We start from the raw sequence: 27,798 nt of genomic DNA on the forward strand, positions 1-27,798 counted from the left end.
GCCCTTCCGGATTTTTGCTGCGAAAAGATAAATCATTTTTTATGACTCCTGGATATGCCCTCAGAATTGTTCGTCTTCAAGGTTTATCCCATTATTGTGGGCTAAAACGTGTTCAAACGCTCAAAGACTAGAGACGCCTAAAGCTACCCGCCACCCCTAGTGTCCAGGAGGAGTCAGTAAACACCCAGATTGCTTCCCGCAGCACACCCAAGAAGGAATGTAAGGGAATGCAGCCACCATGTTGGTTGTGGTTAAGTGCAGCAAACTGCTTGGCGTCACTCAGCCCTGCTGCGCAAGCGTATTGAGAGTACGCTTCACTCCGCCCCTTCTCGTGCACGCGCTCGGAGCCCGCGACTCTCGCGAGAGAAGCGAGATTTATTCCTACGTACCGGGCCGTGCTGCTTATGGCGGCGCTGGAGAGGGGGCGCTGAGCTGTTGGGGTGAGTACGACCTCAGGGTCCAACTGGGGGTAGCAAAAACCCAGGGGAAGGGCTGAGAATAAGACCAAGGCTAAGGGGAAAGCCTTCTGAGTCAAGGTGGGCACTCGTAGAGCTCTAGGTGGGGAAGAATGCACCCCAATTCCCTGCCCTGGGCTTTTTCATATGTCTCCCGTTCAACTGCCTGGGCCTCACGTCAGGTCGCAGAGCTGAAACCAGGAGTCGAGGCCAGCCGGTTGCGCGTTTTGGTAGTGGTGGTGGTGACTAAAGTGGGGGGAGGGAGCGAAAATGGAGGCTCCGACCGCAGCCAAGATGGAGGCAGAGGGTGCGGGGCTCGGGCGCGGAGGCTGCTGGGAGCTGTAGTCTGGCGGCTTCCCCATCTGCCGCTTGGCTGGGGAAATGGGAACTACATGTCCCGGCGGGCGGGGCGAGGGGGTGGTGGCGCGGTCCTTTGTGTGAGGTTGGAAGAGCCTGAGACCGAGAAGAGGGGCCTGGTTTGACTCTGGACCCTATAGTTTCCTGGCCGTTACCTGCTTGGGAATCTGACTACCAGTACCAGAGCGCAGTGCGGCAGTGGCGCCTTCTTTGTGTATAGACTGAGACCCCGCTCCATCTAGATACCTAGGGGTAGTGCTTAAAGACAGCTTTCCCCAGCCACATCTGGCACAGCAGCGTGGCGGAATTGACATCGTTACTCCAGTCACCTAGAGCAGGGTCTCAGCACCCAACCTTCCCCGCATTGTCTCCCCTTCGGCTTCTTGAGAAAGGGAACCAGTCCCTAATCTTTTAGGCGCGTGGCTCCCACCCCTCTATCTTGAGGAAAGGGCGTGCGCCTTGAAAGCTTAGTAGTGTCCTCCCTTCCACCACCTCTAGCTCTCAGGGTGCCAGCGCCTGGCCCACATTGTGCAACGAACGGCCTGGCTTCGTCATTGTATGTAGAATTTTTTGAAGTTCCCCCGTGGGAGACAGCTTCAAATTTTTACCATGATGTTTTATCAATACGAAATCTTAGTGCCAAGGTTCTTTTGCTTTAAGGTTTTCCCTTAGAAACACCCAGATGGCGGCCGTCTTGTTTAACTGACAGGTGAAGCAGAGAACGCTCCCTGAAACAGGCTTCAATCTGCAAAGAAAATCTGAACGTTGTTAGGCAAGTTAATTTTCGTGTTTTGCACCTTAAATGAGTAAAAGAATGTGGCGCTCTTTAAACAGTTGGGAGGCAGGGCGGAGAGGGAGAATGCTCAAAGGCACTGTGGTAGTTAAATCTTTTTGAGAGGCTGAAATTTTCATCAGGCTGGTATGAACTGGCAGTTCTCAGCCACTGCTACTAACCTACTTTTTTAAAATGTAGGTTTCAAATTATAACCCACAAATATAAGCTACACTATACTAAAATACTGAGTAATTTTCATTTTGAGTAAAGGCAAACATTCTTCATACTACATTGAGGGGCACTGTAATACATACCTTGATTTTATTTTGGTATTGATATCCAATAATGTATATCCTTGGTGTGGGTAAGGAGGGGGTTTATATACTTGAATAGGCATATACCTGAGTCATAAAACCTGGATAAATATTCGGCTTTCTTTTTGTTTCGTTTTAGCCCTGGGACTAAAATAAAAGAGAAGCTAATAGTTTGGTTTTGCAGCTGTTCTGGATGTTTACCATCAAGATGAGTATTTATAGCAGCTGAGTTGAAAACTAAAGTATTTGAGGCACAGAAGATAGGTTTTCTTTTTTTGTGAGTAAGTTCTGACTTAAGTGTGACCTTTAGCGAGTGTGGGTGAAAATCTGGTGAAGTCCTAGCAAATCAAAATTGAAAGTGTGAAAGCTGACGTGCAGTCTGGCTTTACCCCTACCCTTATTTTTCCCTCCCCCCGCGAAGACACGTCGTGTAGGGCCATCGATTTTTATTTTATACAAACGAAATGCTAAAATATCAAATTATGCTGGAGTATACATAACATTTAGTGTTCCAATGTTTTTGTACAGTTCAGTGGCACTAAGTCTATTGTAGCTGTTATGAGAGCCATACTTTCGACAAGGTAATGAAAACATGGAAATTTTGGACCGATGTTCTCTTAGACAGATTTTTGAGGAATTGCATTTCAAGACTGTATTAAAAATGAGATAAATGTCTTGATCTTGTTAAACACAAAGAATTGATGTACTTCTTAGCTTTGTCTTTGCAGAAAACAGAAGAGGAAGCACTTTGAGATCTATTTTGTAAGCTTTAATAGCTAGACTGTCTTAAGTGGTGAAACTACTATGGGTGAGAGTGACTTGCTGTTAAACCCTTCTGCCCAGTCAGGATTTTAAAAATTCCTTTGTTTTGATATTAGAATGTTTTCCACTTGCATGTGTGGGTACCTAGTTAAAAACAACACAAAACTTTTTAATATTTTAATGTCCTTTATGCTGAGGTAAAACTGTGTGACTGAAAATTATCAGTTTCCATATGTTGCACATGTAAGCTATCTGTTGATTTGCAGCTACAATCAGTACATTACCAGTTATTTGCATTTCTGTTTCTGCAGTTTAGTAACAACAAGCTTCTGTGCTAGATACTGCCTACTTTTATTAGTGAAAATCTTTGCTCAAGACCCTTACATTTACTTCCTGTTGCTAATTGGCACAATAGTGCTTTTTTAGACCCCTGCGCAGTTGATACCTACTCTGTGGAACATGGTAGCTGCCAGCCATGTGTGGCTGTTGTGCACTTGAAGTGTGACTAGTTTGAATTGAAATGTGCTGTGATTGTATAACATTGGATTTCAAGGAATGTAAAAGTGTCAATTTTTTTGCATTGATTTTGTAGAGAATAACATTTTGGATATAATTGGTTAACTAAGACATTTAATTAAAATTCCTGGCTGGGCGCGGTGGCTCAAGCCTGTAATCCCAGCACTTTGGGAGGCCAAGACAGGCGGTCACGAGGTCAGGAGATCAAGACCATCCTGGCTAATTTGGTGAAACCCCCGTCTCTACTAAAAAAAATACAAAAAAAAAAAAAAAACTAGCTGGGCCCTGGTGGGCGCCTGTAGTCCCAGCTACTCGGGAGGCTGAGGCAGGAGAATGGCGTAAACCCGGGAGGCGGAGCTAGCAGTGAGCTGAGATCCGGCCACTGCACTCCAGCCTGGGCGACAGAGTGAGACTCCGTCTCAAAAAAAAAATAAAAAATAAAATAAAATTCCTTGTGTTTCTTTTGACTGTAATATGGTTACTAGAATTAAAATTACACGTGGTTTGCACTGTATTTCTGTTGGACACTGCTGGTCTGTGTTGTTTTCTGATGTGTCTAGAGTGTTTCTTCAGCATCTTCCCACACTGCCATTTGTCCTGCTTAAAAGTATTAGACTTCTGGGTGTATGTATAAGCAGTTAAGTGATAGTTTTAAATATCTCAGTAGCTGTTTAGATAATTAATCCAGCACAGTTGTTACTACTAAACGGATACAAAAAGATAGTTGAGTCAGTTTGATTTTTGTTATTTTTTTACTCAACAGGTGACTTAGATTGGTTAATTAGACTTTATCAGTTACCTTAGATCCTAAAGTGAAAATGAATTAAGACCTATTAAGCATTTCAGTTGTAAACTGTGGTGCTCAATGAAATGTCAGGCAATAGAGAAACTTTTCAGTCCTATGCTACCAATTTGTGTCTTTGTTTTTCCCACCTAAAAGAAGATACTGCCTGAAGGAAGTGGGTTACATGAGCAGACTTTTGTAGACTGTCTTAGCCTTTTATTAACTTTTCCGAAAGTCAGTATTGCACATACTTTCAAAATAATTTGTCAAAATAATAAACTAGGTAGTGTGATACATTTTAGATAGATTACTTACCACATAAATGTGTTAGTTTAACCTCTTGATTTAGTGCCTACTATGTCATGGCTTATGCTAGGCCTTTGAGGTAAAACAGCCAACTGAGGAAGACATGAAATAAAACAGGTGGTGGCCAGGTGCGGTGACTCGCACCTGTAATCCCAGCACTTTGGGAGTCTGAGGCGGGTGGGTCACTTGAGGTCAGTTCGAGACCAGCCTGGCCAACATGGTGAAACCCTCTCTGCTAAAAATACAAAAATTAGCCTAAAGATACAAAAATTAGCCAGGCAGGCGTGGTGGTACACGCCTGTGGTTCCAGCTACTCAGGAGGCTGAGGCAGGAGAATCGCTTGAACCCGAGAAGTGGAAATTGCAGTGATTAATACTACTATTTCCATGCTGAGCAAAGGGGAAAATGAGTTGATTACTTAGCGCTCAGGGAGATTCTCAGACACACATTTAAATTGTTCACTAGTGTTTTTATTGGTACCCTATGGTGGGTTTGTGGGGGCGATATTTTTGAGTCAGCATCTCACTGTCTCCCAGGGAAGAGTGCAGTGGCACAGTCAGCTCACTGCAGCCTCAAACTCCTGGACTCAAGCGATCCTCTTGCCTCAGCCTCCCGAGTAGCTGGGACTACAGGTGCATGCCACCACACGCATTGAATTTATTTTTTATTTCTAAAATTGTTTGTAGAGACAGCATCTCACCATGTTGCCCAGGCTGGTCTCAAGCAGTCCTCCCACCTCGTCCTGCCACAGTGCTGGGTATTACAAGCGAGAGCCACCGCCCTAGCCCAATACCCAGTGTTCCTGTGACTTAAGTTTCAAGCTTTTAGGGGGATGGAGGAGATGCACTTATGTTCCTCGGGTTAAGGCAAAAGAGTTGGTTAGTAGCACCAATTAATGTTAATTCGGGCATGAGTGGATAGCCATTTATATTAAAATGCCTGAGCAATACCTTGAAGTTCTTCAGTAAGTGTTAATTTAATTGAAAAACATTTATTTAACTGCAGAAGCTGTGAAGATGTTAATTCGGCCAGTAAATTATTCATGACTGTTGGTGGGTTCGTTTGAGCTTTAGTAGCTCCTAATAGACCTCATTAGTGCCTAAGAATGGCCCTGCATTACTCCAGAGTTTCGGTTCCAGAAATCTCTTTTTGTGTTACTGAATCTTGGAATTGACAGTTCTTAATGTAACAACAACCTAGACTGGGTTAATCCAGTTCAAGTTTTTCAAGATAACTTGCTTTCTCCGTCTTGAGTTCTTTGGGTTCATTAATAGACCTAAAGTATTAAGATAAAACCAATATACACAGTCCATATTTTTTAAAGAAGAGATTATTTCTTGATCGGATAATTAAAACTTCATACAATTAAAGGTGATATAACTGTTTACACTTGAATTGTGGTGTCCTTTTGCTTATTAAGGATTAACTACCTTTTTCCTTTGGTTTATGGCAGCACTGGATTAGGTGCTAAAGGAGGCTGTGATAAAGAAATTTGAGTTTACCTCTCAGAAATTTGGAATAGAATTGGAGGAACAAGATACATAAAAACAAGAAGTAAACAAAGTACAGAAATTGCTTGGTACCACTTGCTGCAAATTGCTTGATGCAGGCAGTGGATGTTACTGCCCCATTCTTTAGTAGGAATTAATGAATGAATCTGCTAGAATGGTCAAGAAAGGCTTTTTTGTCACCTTGAAGATCACAACAGTATTTTTTTGGTGGGAAGACCCATATAAGCAAAGGTGGCTAGAATTCAGGAATTTCTCAAGAGTTGTGTTTAAGGATTAGGCAAGGTAATGGACTTCTGGGAGAACTGGAACACAGTAGAGAGTAGGAATGGGAGGTAGAATGGAGACACCTGGAATAGTAGTTCTTAATTTTGGTTGGAAGTCAGAAACACTTGGAGCAGGTTTGTGGCTCGGGGATGGCGGGGGAGATAACAATGCCTGGCACCTAACCTAGTGTAGTTAAATTTAGAATCTTTGTATGGGACTCAGGCTTTGATTTTGTTTATTTTTGTTTGTTTATTTAAGGTTGCTGGGGGCAGTGGATAGCCCGGATTAAAAACTTCCCATCTAGAGTGGTAGAAAAATAACTGAAGATGTTTGATAGGAGAGATGAGAAGTGTGTTGCCCAGGCTGGAGTGCTGTGTCGCTGTCTTGGTCTCTGCAGCCTTGACTTCCCGGTCCTCAGTAGCTGAGACTCCAGACGTATACCACCATGCCTGGCTAATTTTTTGTATATTTAGTAGAGATGGGGTTTCTCCACGTTGCCTAGGCTGGTCTCGAGCTCCTGGGCTCAAGCAGTCCTCCTGCCAAGGCCTCCCAAAGTGCTGGGATTATAGGCGTGAGCCAGCTCACCTGGCCAAAAAATGATAGTCTGGTGGTGGTATGTGACAGAAAATGGAAAGTGTGCACACTGGAAGTTGGCGGATATATTAGACACCTGAGCTAAAATACATCATTTAGTAGGACAAGAGATGAATACAAACGATATCATGAGGGAAATACTAACACAACTTGCAACAAACGATATCGTGAGGGAAATACTAACACAACTTGGAACAAACGATATCGTGAGGGAAATACTAACACAACTTGTATGGCGATGGAGAGGGGAAGAATCAAGATAGTTAAAGAAGTGGCCCTACCTCAAACCAGTTATATTCTTCTGAGTGGGGGCTGGGCATAGGTTTGTTTTTTTTTTTTAAAGCTTTCCAAGTATTTGAGCACCATTACCCTCAGACATATATCTAGTCTGGGTAATAGCAGAATGATCTAAATAAAGTTGAAAGATAGGCAAGTGTATGTAACATTTGCTATTTGAAGGAACAGTATAAAGGCATGGGATGTTAGATAATAGAAAATGGCCAGATCAGCTATTATTGAGTTTTTATTTTGCATGTGAGGAAAGTGAAACCTAGAGAGATTAAATAACTTGTTCATGGTATTTACTAGTACCGGTGATTGAGATTACGCTCTTCTGGTCTGAGCTGTTTCATCAGCTCTGATCTCTCACCTGATAATCATTCTTCTGATGTTTTCAAATATATTATCCATTGCTCAGCATGTCCACCTTTTTCTTCTCCCTGTAGAAATAATTTTCGTTAACGCCATTTGGTTAACTTTGGAGTCAGTGCAAAATAGTTGTTTATTTTATACCTAATATAAAGCAGAACTGTGATTTTTACTGACAAATACATTTTATTTCTCTTCTATAGACATTTCTCATCTATTTACTGCAGCAGTGCAAATTAGATTTCTATTTGCTCACTAAGTCATCTCCTATAGGATTTCAAGACTTAATACCACTTTCATCAAAAACTAAGGCACTGTTTCCTGTTATATCAAGTTGAAAAGCTTCATAATCTGGCTTCACTACACCTGTCACACTACATATCCTATTTCACTTCAGCCCAGTTCTCTGTTCTCCAGGCTAGCCTGTTGATTTTCCTCTGAAACAACAAGCCACACTGTTGCCACGGGCATTCATGTAGAAGACTTCATTGATGCCGGGCTTAGAAAATCATAGAATGCATGGTTGCTTCTCTCAAGAAACTTAGAATTTAGTGGCATATTCTAGCTTGACTTACGTGCTATTTCATGCCTAGAACTCTCAGCTATTTGCCTGATTTTCCAGATTCAGTTCAAATTCCACTTATTTAAAAGCTTTCTCTATACTTACCGTGTTGCTTTGATGCACATGCAGTTGTGGATAAACAATAAGTAATATTTCAGATAGTCTGTGATATAATAGATATCTAGATGCTAATTGAGCAAAATAATTTTTGGCGTTTTTGTCCTATACTCTGTTTTTTTTCCATGTATAAATCTTGTATTCTCAGCAAGATTGTCTATGCCCTCATGGCAGGGACTTCTTTTATGTTTTCCACAGAGCTAGATCATTATAAAATACTTGCACTAAATTAAATATTATGCCATGTAACTGAGCTTATTTGGGGGAAGAGGTCAATAAAGACTATGAAATAATTTGAGGTCTTGGGTATGAGATACCAAAGGAGGTAGTTGTCAGTACTTGAGAGATTGCTCCAAAAAACATCAAATGAGCATGCTTCCAGGTTTTCTGTATTACTTGCATGACCCATGATTCTAAGTTAATGAAATGAGTTTGTCCCTCTTCTCACCCACTGTCCCTGATTATTTTGTATATGTTATACTTAATGTCTTCATTTTTTACCTCTAGTATGAAGTGTAACAGAACAGACTTTACCACCTGAAACTGCTGCTTCAAGTTCAGATCAGGCAAGGAACAAACCTCGTAACAACTAACAAGACCAAAGAAGAGTACACTTAAGTTGAAGACACAACACTTGATCTGAAACAAGAAGTTTGTGCCTACTCAACAGCTTTGAAAGAGCACTTCCCAACGCTGCTAGTAGTCTTTGTTTTCTTCAGTGCTGTACTGTGAGATTGCCCGGTACAGCAGCAGTTGTATTCTTTATTAGCTTGGTAGATCATTTTCTCTCGCTCTTTTTTTTAATACTAGCAACTTTCATCCTTTGAAACGTGTGCTGAAAAGAAGAATCAGCAAATACTACTGAAAGTGCAATATTCGATTATCACTGCGAGGTAGGTTTGTAGTTTCCTGTTAAGAATCAGTTCCATAATTCTGGATTTCCTGATTATTTGGTCAAATGTAAAATCTTTATTTGTTGTTTTCTAAAGGTATTCAGAAGACAGTTTTTCTATTCTCAACTAGTATGAAATATCAACACTATCTCTTGTTAGATAAGGACGGTGTTTATGGTCAAAACAGATTTTTCACACTAGATTATATTAATACATGCTGATCTCTCGATTTACTGGTCTCTTAGAGAAGCTCTGTCTGTACTATTTAGAAGTTAGGATTTCAAATAAGAATGTGCATTGCAGTCTTTCCACGAGGGTCTGTGAAACTTTGGTGATATTTGTTACTGACATCTGTTTATCTCTCTTCAATGTTAGCTTCTTGAGGGAAGAACCTTGATTCATATCCATACCTACATTTACAGTGCATATTTGTGAATGAATGGTTGACATGCCTACTATATTGTTAGGCATTGCTAGTGCTGAAATATAATGAGTGAATAAGATATTAGTGGTTGGACTTGCAATATAGGACGATTTGTTACACAGGATCACAGTTTAATATAGGCTAAAAGATATTCATAAAATATTAAGAATATAACAAGCTGTTCCCTTGGAGGTAAGGAGGAGAGTAAAGAAAGCCTACAGAGAAAGGGTATTTGAAGGTGAGAGTAGTATTTTGTTAAGAGGGAGAAGAGACATTGGTAGAGGTATAGAGGTAACAGAATTAGCAGATTCAGGGAGACCTGAAAGCACATGGTGTATATTAAGTTGTTCATTATGAACAAAGTAGAGAATACAATTTTGTGGGAAGAGTTATGAAGGGAAGTTTGCTGGAGGCTTGGCCCAATACATTTGTCTTTATTCTGTAGGAGAGCCATCAGATGTCTGTAAGCAAGGGCTTAATGGGTTTTTCCCCCAAAAGTAAGATAGCTTTATTGCTTCATGTTTTAAAGTAATATTCAGAAGTGTACCTTTAAAAGACAAATGGTGACACTTTTGAGGGAAAGGCTGAGGATGGGAAAACCTGTCAAAAGCAGTGGATCGAGTATAAGGAAGATAAAAGCTAAGGTTTAGGTAGAGAAAAAGGTAGATGCTGGATGTTCTGATGATAGAAGTGAGGACTTGGAGACCAGTTGATTCTGAAGATAAATGTAGAGAGAATGACTTTATCAAATCCAGTTGTCCAAGCTAGAAACCATTGTTCATAGGAATAGGGAAGTTAGAGTAGTAACTTACTGATATTAAAATATATAGTGGAAATCTGTTGTCATTAGCAATCTGAAGTTGAAGGAAATACGCTAGTACAGAATATTAAACAGTGGTTAACGTTGAAGGTTGGCTTATGAAGAGCAATTTTCCTCTTTAATCTTTAGTTTCCAGATTTTCTAAAGTTAGTAGACATAAAGGAATTCAGAAAGAAGTCATCAGATGATAGGTAATAAAGGAAGAAGCACCAATGAAGAGAGCAAAGAAGTAGAAGTCAGGAAGAAGCACCAAAGATAATTTCAAGAAGTCAATGGTAAACATTTTTTTAAATGCTACAGAGGTCAAATAAAATGAAGAATGAAAATGAGTCGTGCAGTTACAAAAGCTTCACTGCTGTTTCAAGAAGCACTTAGGACTTTATTTCCAGTTTATTGAAGGATTATGTAATAGTGTTGATGACCTTACTGTGCAGCAGAATATTCCTTAACAACTAAAAACTAGTAATATTAAATTATCTATGTCTCATAAAAGACACTGTTATTTAATTTTAAGGTAACTGTACCATCTAGTTTTTCTATTTATTTCTTCTTACCTTAGCTGATTTTTAAAGAATAATTTTAGAGTGTTAGACTAATTGTTATGGATTCTGTTGGATTAGCTAAGGAAGATTAACACAAATTGAAACCACAATTTTATGTTCTGAAGGCTAAAAGATTAGTGTTTTTTTTTTTTTTTTTTATACTTTAAGTTCTAGGGTACATGTGCATAACGTGCAGGTTTGTTACATATGTATACTTGTGCCATGTTGGTGTGCTGCACCCATCAACTCGTCAGCACCCATCAATTGATCATTTATATCAGGTGTAACTCCCAATGCAATCCCTCCCCCCTACCCCCCCATGATAGGCCCCGATGTGTGATGTTCCCCTTCCCCAGTCCAAGTGATGTCATTGTTCAGTTCCCACCTATGAGTGAGAACATGCGGTGTTTGGTTTTCTGTTCTTTTTTTTTTTTTTTTTTTTTGAGACGAGTCTTGCTCTGTTGCCCAGGCTGGATTACAGGCTGCATCACCACGCCTGGCTGATTTTTGTGCTTTTAGTAGAGACGGGGTTTCACCATGTTGGCCAGGCTGGTCTCGAACTCCTGATCTTGTGAGCCACCATGCCTGGCAAGATGAGATATTAAGGCTTTCATTTCATTGACATGATTTATAGAAATAGATTTAAAGAAATGCTTTTCGTTTAGCGTAATCTTTGTATTCTGAATATTAGTTTACTACATGAACATTTTAATATATAAATGTATCCATAGCTGTCTAAAAATTACATGTTTACATAGTTAAAAAGAAACCACAATTGGGATGAAGATTATTGGCAGTAAAACATGGCCGTGGTTGTACAGTTGTGAAATAGTTCAGTGAAAGGGGCCACACAGCTAAGGAAACAGATTTGGTAATGCAATGGAACCCCCAGATTTTAAAGGGCGGTTTTGTAAAGTCAGTAAAAATAATACATAATTAGAAACAAATATATATGGAAGGGTAGAGTTAGCCATAAAATGGCAAGAAAGAATGAGGACTGTAAAACATTTGTTTGACATGTGAAAATAGACCTGAATTGTTTGGTGAATGATTTGATCCAGGTAGTCTAAAGGTGACAGACAAGAGGAAAGCTAAACTAGAAAATTCCTGTCATGCTCCTAGTTTTTTTCTGCTGAATGCAACAATTTTCATACTCGAAACATAGCAAAGCAGAGAAAACCGAAGCCCCAGATGAGTGAGAAAATAACAGGATTACTTGGCAGTTGCTAAGGTGCTAGTTGCTAGGTGTGTGATAGTAGTCAAATAGAGACCTATGACAGGAACTGTCAGTGTCCTGATTTTTCAATCAGATGTGGGAACTGTTGAGCTTTTCATTTCTAGCAAAAACCCCAGAGCCAGTGAATAAAAAACTTGACAGAGTAGTTCATGATAGCATAATGGTTAATACAGAGAAATGTTGGATGGATAACAAAAGAGGTTAGTAAGAGACTGATTTTAGAGAAGTCTCCAGGTGTATGCTGCCAGATGTTATCCTTGCCCTGCTTTTTTCAGAGACCTAATAAGTAGTTATGTGAGTACCTGTGTGCTACATAAGCACTTATTTTAGGCTTTTTACATGAAGCAACTCATTTAACTATCTCAACAACTGTGTGAGACAAGTATTAAGATAGGAGAATGAATGATTAAAAGATACACTACACAGAATCTGATAATTTAAAATTAGTCACCAAATTGAAATACTAGATTAACCAACAGAAGGCATTTTAAAAGCATTAGATTATAGTTTTTCATTTAGGAACAAATGATCCATTACAGAGGAACTGAAAGAAAACCTGATTTTGCTAATGTGATTTGTGAAGAAATGATGGGGATATTTTTTAGTTTTACAAAGTTATAAAACTTCAGTCTACAGAATCAAGGAGAGTAGTCACTCAGTACCTTATATTGGTTGGGTACGTTAAGAATAGTCGTGAAATGCGCTTTAATGAATAATTACTTAGAACCTATCCAGAAGACTACAATTAGTATGAAAAATGGTTGTGTTAAGAAAATTGAAAGAAACAGTGGAAGTCAAGGGGAGGTATGTTTGAGAATACAGGGTGGTTTTCTAAAGATCTTATGGTGAAATAGGCTACCTTTTCTAAATTAATTGTTTGACAATCAGTAGAAGCCAAGCAGACCAGATTAGTGGGGAAAAACAACTTAGATCTTGTAATAAATTACAAAGCATAGATTTCCACCCCTTCTCCCCAGAGGAACCCCTTCTCCCCAGAGGAAACCAGTTAGGTGTGCCCACTTTACTTTTGAGGAGAAAATCCCAGAGATGTTAGAAGTACTTGAGAGTCAGGGCTGAAAGCCAGTCTTTTGACTTTTATGTTCTTCAGGGAACTTTAGTTGATTTCTTGGGTTAGAAATGAAGTTTAAATTTGACCTGAGATTTGTTCCAGTTTTGCTTTTATTAAAAGGAGGACTAATTTTGTCAATGACTTCTTTAGTTTTAAAAGTAAATATGTAGAAAAGGGTAGAAGGTCTAAACTTTATGAGGCTGGAGGTATTTGTCTGTTGTGTTACCTACTATGAGTAGAACCTAAAATAGCGCTGATGCATTGTACGAACTCAGTTGTGGTTGAATGAATAAGGCAGTGGTTAAGAATGGAGTCAGAACTGGATTCTGTTCCTACATTTGCCATTTTTAGCAGTGTGCCCTTAAGATGGCTAAGTGTTTTCTCATCTGTGAACATTAAAGTAGATTTTCTGGTCTTGAAATACATTTGAAATCATACTGTGTAAATATCTGATGTCTCATTTCCTATTACAGAATAAGCATTTTCCACATATTCTTTCCAATGAGCACATAGCATTACATAAGTTGCAATGACGTCTTGAACCATAAAGTGTGTTAGACTTTAGATTATTTCCAGGAATTTGCTACAAAAATATATTTGTTAAAATACTGGTGCATAAAGCTTTTTTCACATTTCAGATTTCCCCAGGAGAGCTTTTCTGCAATGCAGTTAAGAAAAGTATCTCCACATTTTGATACATGTTGCTAAATTGCATTTCTAAAAGGTTGTACCAATTTACTACCATAAAAGTGTATGTGTTGTTCTTAGCTCACTTTTTCATTATTTTAAAATCTTACATCTTTGCTAGTTTGGTATATGAAAGTATTAATTTACTTTATCTGAATTTTTTTATTGCAAAAATTCAAGGGTTTTTTTATGTTTAATGTTTTGAGCTTTTGTGTTTAAAGTTTAATGATTGATATTCAAGGATTATTTATTTGCTCACTTAATCAGTACTTCAACATAGCTCCTGCTCTGTGCCAGGCACTGTTTATCTAAAATCTAGGGACTTAGCTTTGAATAGAAAGTTCTGCCCTTCAAGAAGCTTATATTCTGGTAATTTAATTGTACTGATTTGTCTAGAATCTTCAATACTACTCTGGTGTATATACACTTTTCCCCCCTAGGTTTGAGTATAAAAGCTTGTGCTTTTGCTATAATCAGATATCAGTCCCTTGTGATTTTTTTTTTTTAATTGATTTCAAATCTAGAAAGTTCCTCCCTTGCAAAGATTTTACAAATATACACATCCAGGGTGTGTGTGTGTGTTGTGTGTTTTGGGGTTTTTGTTTGTTTTGTTGTTGTTGTTTTTGTTTTGAGACAGAGTCTCACTCTGTCACCCAGGCTGGAGTGCAGTGTCAGGATCATGGCTTGACCTACCAGGCTCAAGTGATCCTCCCACCCCAGCCTCCTGAGTAGAGCTGGGACTATAGGCCTCCGGCTAATTTTGGCTAATTCTTGTATTTTTTGTAGAGACAGCGTTTTGCCATGGGCCCAGGCTGGTCTCAAATTCCTGGGCTCAGGCGATCTGCCACCTCAGCCTTTCAAAGTGCTAGGATGACAAACATGAACCACTGAGCCTGGCTGGTTTTTAAATATTTTTTAAGACATTAAACTTGGTTCATTTGCATACATTTTTATATGCTGTTAGGCAAGCAACTAAATTGTGGATTTTGTTTTCCCCTGTTTGAAAAAGAAGCCAAATAACATTTACCTACTGGGTCCTTCCTACCACCAGCTTTGTTAGTGTCTTTAATTTTTTATAAACAAGGATCTGTTAAATTATCTACTTCCATTTGTCTTCTACTTTTATGCCTTGTTTTTGTGATAACTTCCATTTTGCTTGTTTTTTGGTGGTGCTGATTAAGAAATATTTGCAATGCCATAAAAATATAGTTTAGCCAAATTATTAGGAATTCTTTGAAAAGTATTAACGTGTCACATGTCTTATCTAAAGTTGTTTGAGTGGTGCGTTTCCCATTGGAAAAATAAAGGCATCCTCCAAATGGATAAAGGCTAGGGGAAGAGAGCTCTAGTCAGCAAAGATTCTGGGAGAAGGGGACAGCTTTTTCAACTGTTTTGTTATGCGTCTAAGGATGAGATGAGACCCGAACAGTAGAGCCCAGATTCCAGCATTCTTGTTGGGGAGCAATTTAGAGTCTTAAAAGAAAATGTTAGCTTTGATGCTTTCTGATTCTGGTTCAGTCTCCCTTTGGGTGAGAAAAAGAGGATTTCTATCTCCTACGTGCAGAGATGTGTGGCAGGACTGGAGACTTGAGAATGGATTTTTTGCAGCTTTCAGGCATATATATTTCAGATAATATCATTGTGTTCTTGTTTAATAGTAATCAGAACTATAGTCCAAACATGAGGCCAGGTGCAGTGGCTCACGCCTGTAATCGCATCACTTTGGGAGGCCCGGGGCGCCAGCGAAGGGGGCGGATCTCTTGAGGTCAGGAGTCTGAGAACAACCTGGCCAACATGGTGAAAACCCATCTCTACTAAAAATACAAAAATTGGCTGGGTTTGGTGGCCACGCCTGTAGTCCCAGCTACTTGGGAGGCTGAGGCAGGGGGATCACTTGAACCCAGGAGGTAGAGGTTGCAGTGAGCCAAGATCCCACCACTGCACTCCAGGCTGGGCGACAGGGCGAGGCTCCATCTCAAAAATAAATACATTAATTAATTCAGCCTGGGTGACAGAGCAAGACTGTGTCTTCAAAAATAAATAAATAAATAAACAAACATGAAAGAAGCACAGCTTGAAAGTCCCTCAGTGATCTAGAATAATGGTTCTCAAGGCAATTTTATACTGCTTGTCAGTTAAAAACATATGTTGTCGATATGTGTATATATTTATAAATTGTGTGTTTACAATTTTGTGTCTGCATTGTAAAACATGGTACAAATAAATAGGAAAAATGTGAAGTGAGGGATATTATATAAAAAGTTGACTTGTGCAGAAATGTTCTGTTCTTGCTAGAAATACTATGTTCTGGATTGCTGGTTTTTGAGTGTTTAATTTTAAAAAGCTTTATAATACCATGAATTAGTATCAAGGAAATCAACATTTAGTGCGTTGTATTGCAACTAATATAAATCCATATCATATAGTCTTGATCTTAACTTTTTGGCATACTTGTCACATCTCGTTAGATGGTTTCTTAATGTGGAAGTTGAAGAACTAGTACTAGGAGTAGAAATGTCAATTCCCATGCTCTTTACATGTGCTCACCTTATCTTCCATCTGAGGTTCTTCTGCGGGAATCTTTCAACCATTTGTCTATTTGGGCTTTTTTTGTTTTTCTGGGTGGGAGTCTTGCTGTGTTGCCCAGACTGGAGTGCAGTAGCACAATTTCAGCTCACTGCAACCTCCACCTCCTGGGTTCAAGCAATTCTCGTGTCTCCACCTCCTGAGTAGCTGGGACTGCAGACCCATGCCACCATGTCTGGCCAAATTTTGTATTTTTGGTAGAGACAGTCTTTTACTATGTTGGCCATGCTGGTCCCAAACTCCTGACCTCAAGTGATCTGCCCACCTCGGCCTCCCTGTGCTGTGATTACAGGTGTGAGCCACTGTACCCGGCCTCATCTGTCTATTTATGAAGGTAGTTTAGTTACACTAGATAACTAAATTTGTGTATTTCCTCATCGGCCATACTGTAATATAGTAAGAGCAAATGAGTGAGGACTTCACTGTCGGCCTCTTATGGAGTTCTCCACTCTTCCCTCAGAATACCTGAGTAATACATGATACCATCTGACATACCAACTCGGTGAAACCTAGACTATAAATACATAGTAAATATTTATAAAAGCTCATTTTTATCTCTGGGCAGAAAAATAGTCCCAATTATTTTCTTCTACAACCCATTGGATTATCTGTGTGTAATGTACTTTAGGGAAACGAGTGACTAAAAATGATAAGTTCTATTTAAAGTTGATTGGCATTGAAAAGAAATTGGACTGAATAGTCTCACTCCAATAGCCATCAAGAGTCCTTGTGGCATTTTCAGAATTGTTGATGTCGTCGTATGTTTTAATGGCTTAAAAAAAAAAAATACATTTCACCTTTTGTAGTAATGTTAATTCTGTATATTTCCTATGTCGATAGAAATCTGATTAATTATATTTTGCTAAACCTGAGCTAAAAATATATAAAGGTTGACTGTGGAATGTGCACAAAATTGTTATTGATCATAGTTATCAACATTATGCTATGTTATAGCAGCTGTTTGAGATGGAGAACGTTTTTACTGTGTCGTCAGATCCTCATCCCTCTCCTGCAGCCCCTCCTTCACTTTCTTTACCCTTATCTTCATCTTCTACCTCATCTGGGACTAAAAAACAAAAGAAGACCCCAACTTATCAGAGATCTGTAAGTCAGGAAAGCAGTCATTCTCAGCCTTACCTTGCTTTGTGTTAAGAGCATGACCTAGGATTGCCACTCATTCTGGTTGAAATATCCTGCAGACTCACCTTCTAACTTCCCGAATCATTTTTTTTACCTTCAGTCTTGAAAGATAACCCAGTAGATTAGGGCCTTGCTCAAAGTATGTCCAAGAATCAGAAGCATTATTAACACCTTGGATCTTAATAAAGATGGAAAATCTCAAATCCCCATACGCACTGAGTCTGATTTTGTATTTTTAACTTCTCATTTGAGAAGCCCTGGTTTAGAGCCAGACCTTCTTGGTTTGAATCTTCTGTTTGACTTTGGCAAGTCATTTAACTTCTCTTGTCTGTTTTCTCATTGGTAAAATGAGGCTAATACAATACTTTCTTTTGTGAAAGTTAAATGAGTTAATATATGTTAAACACAAAACAGTGGCTAGTGTAGAAGAATTAGAACGTAACCACCTACAGGTGTGGTGGCTTTGATTTACCTGATTTGACCACACATGTCGTTGACTCCTACTTTTATCTTTCTAGAATTTTAGTTACTCTTTTTTCTTAATGAAAATGTATCCTTTTTATTAATAATGTCCAATATCCCACTTAAATGGAAATACTGATTATAAATCAGATTTTCAGTGAAAGGGTCTAAAACATAATTGTAATGATTTGGAAATGTCATTACTATGGTAAATTATAGACCTAGGCTTTGCTAAGGATTTCATCCTATTTTGTGCTTCACTTATAGTTTTTTTTTGTTTTACTCAAAGAAAGGAAAATGGAACATCCAATGTGATAGTATTTTATGACCTAGGCAGATTTACATTATATTGCTTTTAAATAGCTCCTGTTTCACTAAAGAACGGGAAAGAAATGATAGTTACAGATTTCATCAGTATGTGAAAAGTGAAGGGTTTCTTTCAGGTAAAGATGTCTTTAAATGTACCTGTGAAATGATTCAGCATTTTTAAAATGGAAATGCTTTTGCTGTCTTGTAGTTTTGTTGTCTCAGAAGTTTTCTAATACACTATTTTGGATAGTCTTTCATTAAAGGACCTAAGCATGAATTACTCTGAGATTTTCTAGTTTAAATATTGCATAGAAAGTTTATTTTATTGTGTTAATCTTTACTAACTTGAAATATGCCTTCCAAATGCATGACTTACTAAATAGTATTAAGGTATCAGCTGAAGTTTCAAAATAGTGTTACCAAATCTCGTAAGAGTCTTTGGTAGTTTGTGGTCACTGTCTCTTAATGTTAATTACCCTTGTTCTGAATTTGTTTTAGTAATTTTCAGTTTATGTAAAGGCAGCATTTACTAATGTAGTTGTCATACGTTAATATTAAGCCCCAGAAATTCTATTTTTGTCTGGTAAGTGGAAATTCTACCATAATTTGGGGCAGTTCCCCAATATAATAACTTAAATTGTTTCCTCTGAAATGTTTTATTAGCTAAATTAATGCTGCATTAATAAAAGTCCGTAATCTTCCTTTCATTTTACTTTTTTTTTTGCTTTTTTATATGGAAGATTTAGTGACTTATTAACCAGACATAATATGCTATGGAGATAATGTGCAGATACGTATATATTCTTTTTCTTTTTAAAACAGATGAGCTTTGATCCAAACCTTCTCCACAACAATGGACATAATGGGTACCCTAATGGTACTTCAGCAGCACTGCGTGAAACTGGGGTTATTGAAAAACTGTTAACCTCTTACGGATTTATTCAGTGTTCAGAACGTCAAGCTAGACTTTTCTTCCACTGTTCACAGTATAATGGCAACCTGCAAGACTTAAAAGTAGGAGGTAATCTGTCAGTTCTCCTTTGTAAAAATGTAATCACAAAATTTGTCTTGCATATCAACCTCATGAGTGTTTTTCAAAAAAATGTTTTATGTAAATAAAAACATTTTGGACTTTCAGTTGTATTGTTTACTGAAGAATATCTGTATAAACCAGCAGAATCCTTAAAAGATATATTTGTTTATATTTACAATAAATGCTTGGAAGATTTCTTTGTTCCCCCTAATGATGACTGTTTACCTGTAAGATTTTAAGCCAGTAGGAATATTGAACTTTTATAATATTATAATGTTACTTATGATTATTCTATCAGGTACTATTTGGGGTAGTACCTGAAAAAAGTAATTCTTAGAATGTCACCTCTTAGATTATATGGAAATTCATTTTGGCTGACACAATACAAATTATTTCACAGGTCTGGCATGGTGGCTCATGCCTGTATTCCCAGCAATTTGGAAAGCCAGGGCAAGCGGATTGCTTGAGCGCAGGAATTCAAGACCAGCTTGCAGCCTGGGCAACATGGCAAAACCCCATCTCTACAAAAAATACAAAAATTAGCTGGGGAAGGTGGCTTGTGCCTGTAGTCCAAGCTACTAAGTAGACTGAGGTGGGAGGATCGCTTGAGCCCGGGAGGTAGAGGTTGCAGTGAGCTTAGATCGTGCCACTGCACTCCAGCTTGGGTGACAGGGAGACTCTGTCTCAAAAAAAAAAAAATTGTTTTTATATGTTAAAGTGTTTGGCTTACTAAAGGACTGAAATTATGAGGCCTCTGTACATTTTTTAAAAACATGGTTGAGAAAAGAGTATAATAGCTAACAAGATGCATGCTATAGGAGCATTGTTTTGGTTAATCCTCATGGCAGTCCTCTTTGTTAGGAATTATTCTCCTTTTACATATGAGAAAACTGAGGTACAGAGGAGTTTTAAAAAAAAAACTTGCCAAAGGTTATGATTGTTAAGTGATCTCATTTGTAGTATGTGTAAAATCTATAAAAACTAAGATTAAGACATGGCTATCTTAGCCTAAGATGGTGGTTCTGAAACATTTTGTGTGTATCAGAATTACGTGGAAGGCTTGTTAAAACAGATTGCTATACTTGATCCCCAGAGTTTGTCTTTGGCTAGGACTAGAGTGAGGTCCAAGAATTTGCATTTCTTTTAAGCTCCCAGGTGGTGTTAATGCTGGTCCAGGGACCATGCTTTGAAAACCACTGGTCTAAGGCAATTGAAATGCTGTGTTAAGTATAGTTTGGAAGCAATATATTGTTTCGCAAAAATTAGTTCAACAAATATAACACATTCTTTATTTTAGATGATGTTGAATTTGAAGTATCATCGGACCGGCGGACTGGGAAACCCATTGCTGTTAAACTGGTGAAGATAAAACAAGAAATCCTCCCTGAAGAACGAATGAATGGACAAGTTAGTGACTTTGATGCTTTCTGTTTTTTTAGGGCCCTGCATTTGCATATCTTTCACATTAGAAAAGGAAGATTCTCCCCATCTCCTCAGTTTGCACGAAAGAGAGCTATAGTATATAAAGATTACTATTTTAAAATTAATCAAAAGCACTGGCATTTCTTGACCTGAAATAAAAATATGGTCAAGACTCAGTTGGGTTTTTACATATAACCCTGAGTCAATGCTTACAGTCAATTTACATACTGTAAGTTTGAAACTTGGCAGCATGACATCCTCTTGTGGATCATATTAAAATGCATCCCTGTGTATAGTATAGAGGATATTAAAATTCAGTTTATATTGCACAGTGCTGCTCCTGAAATGATTAGCAATGGAAATTTTTTTTTTTTTGACTGGTAGGTTGTGTGCGCTGTTCCTCACAACTTAGAGAGTAAATCTCCAGCTGCCCCGGGTCAGAGTCCAACAGGGAGTGTATGCTACGAACGTAATGGGGTAAACTTGTGTATTTTTCTTAAACCTTTGCCTGATCCACCATGTGATCTATAAGCGTACTTTAAAATTCGAAATAGAAAACGTAAGCTGCAATTGTTAAAATCAGTTTTAAATTTGGTTTCTAAGAGGCTTCAAATGCAGCATAATCAAAAAATTTAAAAAGAAAAATTCCATAGGACTTCCAAGTGTCAGTTTGCCCAAGTATGACCTTAGTTAGAACATTAAGGTAAAATGTTCCTTTTAATCACTTTTTTGGGGGTTGTGGGGGGGATCTTTTTCTGGTTTCTTTTAAGCACTAACACCAGCTTTTTTTGTTTGGAATGCCTTATATAAAATTGGTTTTTTTGAAATGTAACTATAGTCTCTGGGCAAATGCTTCCACGTGTGTAAGCTTTTTGAAGTTGGATTGCTGCTCAGCTGTGGACTCGCAGAAGTCATCAGCACCATGGAGGGGAAGTGTGTGTTTACATGAATAAAGTAACTTACTTGTCATAAAGCATTTAATTTTAAGAAATTTGGCTTAAAATGCCAGTATAAGAGGTTTTTAAGTAAGTAAATCACAGTATACAGTGAATATGCATCCTGCCAAAATAGTAATAATGATTTATTAATTCACAGGAAGTGTTTTATCTGACTTACACCCCTGAAGATGTCGAAGGGAATGTTCAGCTGGAAACTGGAGATAAAATAAACTTTGTAATTGATAACAACAAACAGTAAGTTCTTTTTTAAAAAAATTTTCTCACCTAAGTGTTTTGCGTGTGTTTTTTTTCCCTCCATTAAGAAATTTGAAGTGGGTTAAAAACCTAACTTGTAAGTCTGGATAATTTTCATGAACTTTCAGTTCATCAACTAATGATTTGAGGTCTGTGAATATTGTATTACAGCTATGATGCAGGATCTCAGAACTAGGAAGATGATAATTAAAGCATTGTCAGGCATTTCAAGGACTTGTTCTAGAGATCACAAAAAATAGTGCTTTGAGGTAAGTTTTGAGGGAGGGATATAGTCACTAGAGAGATGAGAAAAAAGAGGATTGTGGATAGAAGAAATATCATGACATGTTTTGGGGAAATGGCCAAAATTTTAGTCGAATTGACCGGAAGGTAAAGTGTGAACGTTCTTCTATGTAGGAATCTTTGTGGTATTTAAAACAAGGAAGTGTGATTGGTTTAGATCTTTGGAGGTGGTGGAAGTGGTAGACTTTTGAAAAGTGGGGATGCTGTTGACCAGAGGCAGTGATGGAGAGTTAACGTGAAAGATGACCACCTAATATGGATAGATTAAGAGGATGGGGTGGAGGAGTCAAGTTATATTGAGAAGATACCATCATCAATCTTAATTGATTAGATGAAGGTGAGATTGGAATTAAAGGGAGTCCCAAATACTGTTTTTCTGGCCTGGCCTACTGGGCAGATGATGGTACCATAAACTGGGCTAAGGAGACATAAGGAGAAAGTTCAAGGTGGGAAAAGAATCATATTTACTTTGGCAATTTTTGAGTGAGGTGTTTGTGATATCTGGGTAGAGATACCAAATCTGCAGTTGCGTGTATAGGTCTGAGACTTAGACCTATAAGTCTAAGATCTGTTTCCTGCCTATAGTACGTAGAGCTGTAGAATTCATCAGCATACACAGTTAAGGAAAATGTAGTTAAGAAAGCTCAGGGAGAATATTTTTATCTTGGGATATGAGAGATGAGAGATGCAAGAGGAGAAGGAAATTAAAATAGGAAGTTGGAGAAAGTGCTAGTAGTGTACTTTCCAGTAGCATGTGGAGGGAAAAGTCCTAAGAGCATGTCTGTGGGATTACCTGCCTTGAACCTTATCTCTTTCTTGACAAGTCTAGAAGGAATCAGATTGCATTGTAGGTATGGTTATTATTACAGTCTGAAGGCCTCAATTTATATAGTCGTTAATCTCAGAACAGCCTTACCTGGTAAGTTTCTTCATCTGTAAAATGAGGTGTAAGTTCTCACAAAGTTAACTTTTGACGTTCGTACTGCTTTTAAATAGCAGACATTTAAATTCCCATCTGATTCTAAAGCCTTTTCACTGCAGTAAGTTACAAAAGCAGGTAGAATTTTTCTGGTGTCTTTGTTAGTCTGTAACGTTTTTTTAAATAAAAAGCACATTTTGGGTTACTTGTCCATGAAAAATTAAGGGAAGTAATTGCTTGGTGTATAGGTCTTCTCTTAAAACATTTAGACTAGCAGTACCATTATGTCTTATATAGTCTATGTTATCTTAAAATTGAATTTACATCGCTGCTGCACGAAAATGAGGGCATAAAAGCAACATGTGGTGTCTCTAACTTGTTTCCATTCTCCAATGGAGGTGAATATCATTACTTTTAAAAGCATAGCAAGTTCTCTTAAAATCACTTCATTTGCTCAACTTTTATGGCTGTTTACTCAAATAATTGAGATAGCTACTAAGTTTAGCACTCACTGAAAACAGAGACCATCTCCTATTTATCTCTGTATCACCAGTACCTTACTTTGCCGCAGATTATGCCTACACAATTGTTTGTTCAATGAATAACCTTTATAAAACTTTAGTATTCCCACCTTTGGTAGCACTTTGTGGCTTTATTTCAGTTCTTTTGTTGAAATAGAGAAACAGTAGAACATCTTGCCCCCATGTGTAAGTTTGTAAAAACAAATCTTCCAACAACAGTCCTAGAGAAAGATGACCTATATATATATATATTTGCCAAATGTAGAAGGCTAAGGAGTTCAAGTCCTTTGCATATAAAGCCATATGAAAATAATCAAATGTCATAAACCCTGTATTCATTCTTAGTGATGATAGAATTATTAAAGCCCCAGGAAACTAGTTTCTTTAGACTAATATCTAAGCAAGTCAATACATTTTTAACCCGTGTTTCATTCCTCCTCCCTGCAATTATTTTTTTCTAGTACTGGTGCTGTAAGTGCTCGCAACATTATGCTGTTGAAAAAGAAACAAGCCCGCTGTCAGGGAGTAGTTTGTGCCATGAAGGTAAGTGTTAAATTTGAGAATCTTGAGTTTTTCTTTGGCCATTTGAAGTGTTGTACTTCAAACTCCAGCCTTTTTTTCTTTTTTATCTTTACCCTTTAAAACTATTTCACTGTTAGCCTCAAAAGTAGTCTCTTAAAATTCCTTGGTTGCTAATACATTATCTTCTTTAAAATTGGCTGTTTAATTGATAATATTAGATTGTACCAAATTGTACTATTGTGACTACAGTATAATTTTACAAAAATTATTGGTTTTAAGTTGTAATCCTAAATTTGTACAGAGTGGTAATAATGTTCTTGGTTTTTTGTTTTGCTTCAGGAGGCATTTGGCTTTATTGAAAGAGGTGATGTTGTAAAAGAGATATTCTTTCACTATAGTGAATTTAAGGGTGACTTAGAAACCTTACAGCCTGGTGATGATGTGGAATTCACAGTCAAGGACAGAAATGTAAGATAGTTAACTTGATCTTTGGCCTTTTAAGATCAGCGATGGTTTATGTTTTTAAGAAACACTTAAAATTATGTGATTCTTCCTTCCCCTGTGCCCCCACCACCTCCAACCCCTTCTGATTTAGGGTAAAGAAGTTGCAACAGATGTCAGACTATTGCCTCAAGGAACAGTCATTTTTGAAGATATCAGCATTGAACATTTTGAAGGAACTGTAACCAAAGTTATCCCAAAAGTACCCAGTAAAAACCAGGTAAATAATCTTTTTCAGGAGAGTCCTATTTCGCCTCAGTAGTAATAGAATAATATGGTATGGTATACTGAAATTTTATCTTACTCAGTTAACATGATAGTGAAACAACTAAGTACCTCTTGTTACGTATAGTTAAATTAAAAGAGAAACCAGATTTACATATCCATAATATGGTTTTTGGGTTTTTTTGTTTGTTTTGGAGACAGAGTCTTGCTCTGTCGCCAGTCTGGAGTGCAGTGGTGTGATCTCAGCTCATTACAGCCTCAGCTCACTGCAATCTCTGCCTCCCGGGTTCAAGCGATTCTCCTGCCTCAGTCTCCCGAGTTGCTGGGACTACAGGCACGTGCCACCACGCCCAGCTAATGTTTGTTTTTTTTAGTAGAGATGGGGTTTCACCCTGTTGGCAAGGATGGTCTCGATCTCTTGACCTTGTGGTCCACCGACCTCGGCCTCCCAAAGTGCTGGGATTGCAGGCATGAGCCACCTCGCCCAGCCAAATATGTATTTTTTTTTTTACTGGGTGATGAGAAAAGACCAAAGAAGAAAATGATAATTAAATTGGAAAGCACCTGATTGGATTAGACTGCAGTTCAGGTGTACATTTGTTCCCTCTTCTGCCTCTGCCCCACCCCTCCAGTTTATTTGTGGGGAAGCTGAGAACACAAATGGTGTCACTGCTGGGAAAATTCCTTAAATAAAATATTTTGGTACCAGAGTACAGGGTCTTAATAGCAGTGTTATAATTTGATGGTTGACTCATGTGACCATAGACCATGAAGCTTTCACATTGGACTTATGTTGTCAACACCTTTTTTCGCTTCAGGAAACTATGTTAAAAATAACATGGGTTTACTATGTGTTCTTCTTGTTTGACTTAGAACTAGGAAGGATGAGAAATCTCCAGCTAAAATCGTTTTTCCTTCTCATCAGAATGACCCATTGCCAGGACGCATCAAAGTTGACTTCGTGATCCCTAAAGAACTTCCCTTTGGAGACAAAGATACGAAATCCAAGGTGACCCTGCTGGAAGGTGACCATGTTAGGTTTAATATTTCAACAGACCGACGTGACAAATTAGAACGAGCAACCAATATAGAGGTTCTGTCAAATACATTTCAGTTCACTAATGAAGCCCGAGAAATGGTAAGTGTTGGATATTCCTGGATGTGTATCTAATATGCAAAAGCCAATGTTATATTCAAGTTTATACTACTAATTAAAAATGTTTTTAAGTTAAATGACCCTAATGGGCATTTACCTTGTTAAGGTGATTAAGAATCATACACATTTGAGTCAGTCTGGGTTATCTCTGGCAGGTATCTTGGAAATATATGTGAAAAAAATTTTTGAATGGAAATCTGGACAGGATTGCTAAGGTATTTTTAGAGTCAGTGATTCTCTAGCCCTTAATATGAAGAGTAAGAAAATTCAAGTTCATCATTGTGGAAAGTAGATTTTCCCAAACTATTTCCTAAGACATTTAATCAGTGATGGTTTCTGTTTTTAGGAAACACAATTCTCCAGTGTGGTCCAGGGAAGCCAAAAGATTGGACACCCATGATCTAGACACTGGATCACACATAAAATACACTTAACACCAATGATAGTTGATGAGCTTTTTTAAAAAAAAAAATCTTAGGCGTGGTGGCTCACACCTGTAATCCCAGCACTTTGGGAGGCCGAGGCAAGTGATCACTTGAAGTCAGGAGTTCAAGACCAGCCTGGCCAACATGGTAAAACCCCATCTCTACCAAAAATAGAAAAAGTCAGCCAGGTGTGGTGGTGGGCGCCTGTAATCCTAACTACTCAGGAGACTGAGACAGGAGAATCGCTTGAACCCGGGAGGCAGAGGTTGCAGTGAGCCAAGACCATGCCGTTGCACTCCAACCTGGGTGACAGAGGGAGACTCTGTCTCAAAAAAATAAGTAATCGCAAAAACATCTCATGTTTTAAGAAGGTTTAAGAATTTGTTGTGTTGGGCCATGTTCAGAGCTGTCCTAGGCCACAGTTTGGACAAGCTCGCAATTAAACCAGAGTCAAAAAGGTTTCGTTTTGGCAGAACTTCGCAAATTGTTTTTAAAGAGTTTGTGTCTGTGAGTGGCATATACCAACCAGAATTATTTCCCAAACATGTTTTATGAATTCACTTTCTCAGACATAATTTGCATTTAGTTATGTTTGGGATCATATCATCTACACTGTAACTCAGTGTTGGCAGTGGAACTGGGTACATTGAATGAAAATTTAAGTTTCTTGAGGTTTTTTTAATCCTTTGCCTTTGAAGAACTGATTGTGTTTGACACAGTGTATTTAACTTTAAAAGTTTGTAAATCTGAATGTGTGATTTTTTTTTTTTTTTTAACATTTTCAAAGGCAAGATCTGTTTTGCTTTACAGTATGGAAAATATAACTTGGCTACCATCAGGACATAGCAAGGATTAAATGTCAGAATATTGTTTAGGTCATATTTAAAACTTACAGAATCACTTCTGCAGTGAGCAAATATGTAGTATGTGATACAATAGCAGATTGATAATTTGTGTTCATTGTCTCATTAAATATGAGTACCTACCATGTTCCAGGTACTCTTGATACAATAGCCCTTACAAAGGTGATAATTTAGTAAGAAGGAAAAAAAAAAAAAGAAAAGATTTCGTATATTTTATTCTTCTATTCTTCAGATGTAAATTTTAACTCTTTCCTGGGCCTAAACTCATGCAATTTTTGAGGTAGAAACTAGAGAATTGCCTTTGTCTACTTTGGAATTATGGTCTCTAAATTAGTGAAGTTTCTGGAAATTATATTGTCATTAGACGTGGGCTTTTATGAAATACATTGTGTTCATGTGTTTACATTCAAATATGGTGATTTTTTCTAGTGCATATTTGCCAGAAAGTAGCAACTGGGGAGTCTTAGAAGATTGCTCAGGTTACTTTGTTGAAAGCAATGAGTTTGTACTTAAGCTAGAACAGTTCAAATGTGGATACAATATTTGTGTCACATCAGAGAAAATTCCTGATGAATTTAACT

General features: G+C 38.0%; 1 protein-coding gene across 4 annotated transcripts in view; it reads left to right on the top strand.

Moving 5' to 3' along the window:
* The first annotated feature begins 309 nt into the window (after positions 1-309).
* The window catches only part of CSDE1 (cold shock domain containing E1), a 41,106-nt gene continuing 13,617 nt past the window's right edge, over positions 310-27,798 (top strand). The window contains exons 1-10 of one of the 4 annotated variants that reach the window (XM_023222776.1): positions 310-440; positions 8,473-8,858; positions 18,957-19,155; positions 20,465-20,574; positions 20,974-21,066; positions 21,685-21,782; positions 23,987-24,068; positions 24,387-24,515; positions 24,643-24,768; positions 25,699-25,911. In XM_023222776.1, the coding sequence (XP_023078544.1) occupies positions 18,957-19,155; positions 20,465-20,574; positions 20,974-21,066; positions 21,685-21,782; positions 23,987-24,068; positions 24,387-24,515; positions 24,643-24,768; positions 25,699-25,911 (1,050 nt within the window). In that variant the 5' untranslated portion in view covers positions 310-440; positions 8,473-8,858. The remainder of the gene's footprint in view (positions 441-8,472; positions 8,859-18,956; positions 19,156-20,464; positions 20,575-20,973; positions 21,067-21,684; positions 21,783-23,986; positions 24,069-24,386; positions 24,516-24,642; positions 24,769-25,698; positions 25,912-27,798) is intronic. The other 3 variants (XM_023222777.1, XM_023222778.1, XM_023222779.1) reach the window with 3 other exon arrangements.

The sequence above is a fragment of the Piliocolobus tephrosceles genome, chromosome 1 (genome assembly GCF_002776525.5).
Source record: "Piliocolobus tephrosceles isolate RC106 chromosome 1, ASM277652v3, whole genome shotgun sequence".
In the NCBI taxonomy this organism is placed as follows: Eukaryota; Metazoa; Chordata; class Mammalia; order Primates; family Cercopithecidae; genus Piliocolobus; species Piliocolobus tephrosceles.